The following is a 5,832-nucleotide window of genomic DNA, read 5'->3' on the forward strand; positions in this document are numbered from 1 at the left end:
TCATATTAAATTGATCACTTAATGTGGGAGAATAAACGGGAACAAGTGTTAAGATATAGACATGTGCTTATAGATCTATCTCAACACGGGGCCAATGGTAAAGGGGCCCAAATGAGAGATGGTCTATCAAAGAGCAAGGCTAAAAAATGGAGCATAAGACCTTAGGGTTAGCTTCATTGAAGAACTCCAATAAAGGCCTTTGACCTTAGGTAAGCTAGGGCTGAGCTTGAGGCGCGAGAACCCGACCCAGCTCGAGGTGCTTATCCTGCTTGATGACTAAGGTGCTTGAGATTCTTGAGGTGCTTAATTATTGAGATGCTTGAGGTGCTTGACATGCTTGAGATGCTAGGGTTACACTTGAGGTGAGAACCCAGCCCAAGCTTCAAGTGCTTATGAGCCAAGCTTGTGGTGGGAACTAGGCCTATGCATGAGGGGTTGAGGTGTCAAAAAGTCAAAGATTCAATCCCTACAAGGAGGGGGCGAGCCCTACATGAGGGGGGATGAGAGAGAACACCCACACACTCACACAAGGCATGCATGATACAAAAAAAGCAAAAGGGACACTTGTCAAGTTCCTCCTTGTGTTGCCCTCATGGTGTGCCTGAAGCCTATTGGGTGGCCACCCAAGGGGTCCAATAATAATTTAGGAGATTTAATTAAATGATTTAGAATTTATCTAGCCCTCTCTCTCAAAGGGGAAAGGGGGACACTTGTCTCAATGCTACCCTTGCTGCTTGTAATGCCTCCTGCTTGTGATTGGCTAGGCGTGGAGGGTTCCAATGAGCTTCAAGCATGAGATACAAGGGAAGGTCGACCCAAGAAAGCTAGGGGGTTGCTTAGGGGGTATACTCACCCACACACACTCACAAACACTCTCATTGTGTGCTATGCGAAGTGCAAGAACTCCCTCTCCTTCTCCAAGCAAGTAGAGGTTGAGAGCCTACACCAACACTCTTGGATATGGAGTGCAAATCCAACCAAGAGCCATGCTTCAATGCTTAAGCTTTCCATCTCCTTCTTCTTCATTACTATGCTATTATGTATGCTAGCAACAAGAGTTATGATAAGTGAGGAACTAATTCTTTCTCCTACGAAATGTTTCTTCTTCCTCTTCCCTACCCTCATTCCCTGCTAGCTCTCTCCACCTTCGAAGGTGTTTGAGGTCTTGGGACTGAGGCTTGGGATAGTTAAAGCTTTCTTCAAGTTTATGTTATGTTTGTGATGCATGAAGCTTTCCATCTTCATTGCATCACCTAGGTCACAAGGAACACAAAGATTGTATTGCAACAAGTCTCTCTTAATGGGAGAAATCATAATACAAATGCCTATTGGAGGGGGGACCGACTCCACATTAATCCGGTCCTCAACTGTTGTCATGTTCTCTAAATTTTCTCTCTTGCAAAAGTATTGTTCATTCCAAGTTAACTAATTGCTATGATTATGTTGATATCTTCAATTATGTTCACCCGCTATGCTCACAAAGTCATTTCTCAAAAGTACTCTCATTAATTTCCGCTACTCTCAAATTAAATAGGCCAATTCCATTACAAGTTTGATGATGTGGACAAGAATATCGATCTCATTGATCCCAACTTTGTATTAGACAAGTTTGATGATGTGGACAAGAACGCAGCTCCGAGGGGTCTAAAATATAGGGACCAAATGGATCGAGGTGACGTAGACTCTCCATGTCTTTATTGACACAGCTAATCTCAAAGGTAAGCATTACATTTTCTTAATTTGTTATGTAGATCAATGATGTGTGCATTGAAGTACATGTTTTGATTTTAATTTCATTGCAAGATGCCATGTACCAAGCAAAGGAGAATGATGAGTTTGATGCCATGTACCAAGCAAGATGAAAGATTCACGAGCTACAGGTAGAAGGGAGTTCCACATTGCTGAGAAAAACTACCTCGACACCTTAAAAGAGATAGAGAATTTTTTCCCAAGCAAGGGGCTCATGATTGCTTTTATTGCAAATCTAAAGAACAATGCTTAGGTTTATAGGAAGTGCGTCTCTTCTATGGGTTGGGGTGAGAAGGAAAGCAAGATGGCCCCTTTTAGGCTTGAGGAATTCACTCTATATACAAAACGGGATGCCACCTACGAGGGGACAACTTTGATAAAAACCCCTATATACGACTCATATTAGGGAATGTCCCTTTTTACGCTTGTACGATAATCAAATGAAGAAAACTATCATACCCCTATCTTACATATAAAATTTAGGTCTCACATGATCTAACTAAGTAAAACTAGTCAAAGAGTGTGTAGCATAGTGACTGGCAATATACTAAGGAACCACTTTTGTTGACAACTAGATGTACCCTCATTGTGGTTTAGTTTGACTTTCAATATATGTGCTCGATTAGCCGACACTCTGACTACTCTTCCAATTCTGACCCGTTCAAAGCTAGCGTAAATCAACCCTTGGCTTGCTCTAGATTAACCCTTATCTATGATCAACTTGATGCAAAATTTGATGTGTGATCTGAAAAAACATCCCTTAAGTTCATCCAAGTTCTAATGCACGCTGGTGACCAATCGTTATAAGTAATCAACTAGGGTTAGGTCCCCCCTCCTTCCCCTTAATATGATACGTCTCTCCTTTATTTTTGAGTTTGGGAGATAAACTATTGGGGGCTTGTCCCTAACTTATACGCTTATGTAATTTGTACAGAAAACCCTCCTTTGCATTTACGTGGTGCGGTAAGTTTTCCATGGTGAATCACTTGGCTTTTAGATCCCTAGTAAGGTCGTCGCGCACACATCATCGAGAACAAATTAGGTTTTGGTCTTCATGCACTCATTGATATGTAGCACAAATTGTAATAATTGCAATGCTTATATCAATTCAAGACGTCCTTCCTTCGATCATCATCCAATGTCAAACAATGCTTCTTGACATCTCTAATATCACTTAGTCATGAGGATCAACACCCAACTCTTGGTGACGATCTTTCGGTGAAAGAGTAGCAATTGCTCGTGTGTGCGGTTCTTTTGAGGATGGATAGTTTTGGTAGTAAGGCAATCATCTATGTGTTTGAGTGCTTGACAGATGTGCTTGAACATTTCAACGTTGGGCCAGCGTCCCTGTGTAATATATATCTTATTAATGTTTAGATTGAAGAGATGAGCAATATGAAGCAGGTTTCAAAATACTTCGACATGCTAGCTGCAGCATCTTTGCTACGCGGCGCAGAGCTCGCTCTTTCTCTCTCTCTCTCTCTCTCTCTCTCACACACACACACACACACACACACAAGTCAATGGTGCCGTACTGTTTCGAAAGGTCCTCTCCCTCTCTCTCTCTCTCTCTCTCACTCTCACTCTCTCTCACACACACAGGATGCCTCTCGCAGAGAAATTATAAGCTCTTGCTTGGAATGACGTATCCATAGATTTCAGCAAAGTAGAGCGACAGATAAGAATATCCAATTTGCCTGCATCTCCAGTACCAGGGCACATCTTGATCTTCTTTTCCTCTCTAGAACACCAGAAGATCCCATCGACCCATGAATCCACATCCCAATATCCCCAGCTTGCCCCTCGTCGACAGCAGCGCTGAAAGCCCCTTTCCACCCCGCACTCCCAATCCCTACATGAGCAAAAAGATCCTCATCACTGCTCTCATCGCTCTTGTCATCATCGTCTTCTTCATTGCCGCCTATCGTTTGTATGTGTACCTATTCTGGCGACGCCGCCGGCCTTCCGCTGCATCTTGGCGTCGCAATCAAGGGGAACTGTCCACCACATGCGGCTTGGACAAGGCCATCGTCGACTCCTTGCCTACTTTTACTTACGCCAATCGGCTTCATCATGATGAAAAGGGCGGGGCCGAGTGTGCGGTTTGTTTGGTTGAGTTTCAAGATGATGATGCTTGCAGACTGCTTCCCAAATGCAACCATAGCTTCCACACGGAGTGCATCGACAAATGGTTTGTCTCCAACACTACCTGTCCGATGTGTCGCATGCATGCAGAAATGGTGGAAGCAGGCAAAATTTACCAGGTAGAGAGTACTACAGCATGTCTTTTGCCTCATGAAGACATCGATGGACAGATCATGCCAGGGTTGGATTCAAGCCTATATGGTCAAACTGAGAGCAGCAGCCACATGCAGAGGCCGCCGCGATCTCGCTCCACAGAATGCATCTCTCTACATCGAGGCATCACCAACGACATGCAGAGGACAAGGTCCATTAGTCTATTTAGTGGGGAGCGCGACGAAGCTGGGCTTGGGCTGCACATGCGTCAAATACTGGCACGCACATTCAGTAGCAGGGCTAATGGTACGTATGATATCGTGGGGGTGGAGACGCATATCGATATCGATAAAGACAGAGGGAATACGCCAGCCAGCAATCCTGGAAGCATAGGAGAAGGGGATGTCGCAGTATCAGATCATTCACACCCGTCAATGCAGCACTTGCCTCACTGGCAAAGGTCAGCCTCTGATAAGTGTCTCCACATGAGACAAGGCTTGCAGTATCCTACCAATGTTCTTGTCATCGGCGATGAGTCGCTTCCTACATCGAGTTTGTCCACAGGCCGTTGGCAGATTGGAGGAAGGTCTCTATCTCACATTAATATAAGTATGGAAGAGCCAAAATTGCAGGATGGCTCATTTCATCTATGCTCAGCTTCAAGTAGCCCTTTGCGGCCACCGCAACGTACTCCATCGCCTTTGGCAGGCCATAAGTCAAGCCGAGTGAATTCGTTGAAGCTGAGCCATCGGGAGGAGAGTGCATAGCAAATTTGAGATGGCTAGAAGCAGAAAGTAGGCTGCACAGTATATCCCTCACTTGTGCAGACTTGGGGAGAGTGGTCCTAGGATTAGGTGTTTGCATCATTGCCTTGAAATTGTAAAATAAGACCCGTCCTCATCACCCACACCATTCTCTCCCCAATGCCTATATAAGGGCATCTCTTGTACACTCACAGGGCATACGATAGGGGAGCTTCAGGACGACGATGTACAGAGTTGAAAGCGGGGACCAGGGAGACAATGGCAACGGCACACGAAGGGTTCTTTGTGTCAATTATATTCTGCATGCTAGAAACAATGTACATACACATACAATGGAGTGCTATAAAGGAAAGCAAAATTTCTCTTAACAAGTGGGATCAAAGGGACTCTTTTCAACTGTTTTTTTGTGGAGATATATGAGTACAAGACAGGTGATTAGCAACTCTTCACTATCGACAACACTATTGTGCATGCACAACTGCGCTTGGGGCGCATCAATGATGGAAGCATTGGTGCCAATGACAGGAGACTTACCTTTTACCATGGCCTAAAGTATGTTGCTTCTTTTCTTCTTGCTAGAGGAAGAAATATTTAGTCATACAAGTTTTATGTATGTTGCTTCTTCTTTGTCTTTGCCACAATAATGTAGAGTGCTACATCTGATGAGAACATATCGCACATACACGCACACACTCACACTCACAATCACGCAATGATTTCATGCTTTCTTACTCTTTTGTGCCCTCACTATGAGCTCCATTAAGCCTCCACCATTAGCGTAAATGTGCTCAAACAGGGTTGAGAAGCCTGCTCAGAGAGGCTCCAATTGTATGGGTCAATTTAAGGAAATTCAAATCTTCTTAGTTCAATCTCTTATGATATTCCATGATTTTGAATCAAAATTATGTCAAACAAAAGATATGTGAAAATCTTTGAGTACAAAATGTCGACCTTATCAAATATGTAGATAATGAAAAAGATAGGATGAATTCATTGAAACTTTGTACTCTTTGAGTACAAAATGTCTACCTTATCAGAATGTTTGAGTACAAAATGTCTAGCTCATCAAAATCTTTGAGTA

General features: G+C 43.6%; 1 protein-coding gene across 1 annotated transcript; it reads left to right on the forward strand.

The window, feature by feature from the left end:
- The first annotated feature begins 3,206 nt into the window (after positions 1-3,206).
- LOC147428494 (uncharacterized) lies at positions 3,207-5,586 on the forward strand. Its single transcript, XM_086497048.1, has one exon. It carries the CDS (start codon positions 3,519-3,521, stop codon positions 4,752-4,754), a length of 1,236 nt encoding a protein of 411 aa, XP_086353174.1. The 5' UTR covers positions 3,207-3,518; the 3' UTR covers positions 4,755-5,586.
- Positions 5,587-5,832: the final 246 nt, after the last annotated feature.

Source organism: Adiantum capillus-veneris, chromosome 23 (assembly GCF_014529385.1).
Source record: "Adiantum capillus-veneris isolate H3 chromosome 23, ASM1452938v2, whole genome shotgun sequence".
In the NCBI taxonomy this organism is placed as follows: Eukaryota; Viridiplantae; Streptophyta; class Polypodiopsida; order Polypodiales; family Pteridaceae; genus Adiantum; species Adiantum capillus-veneris.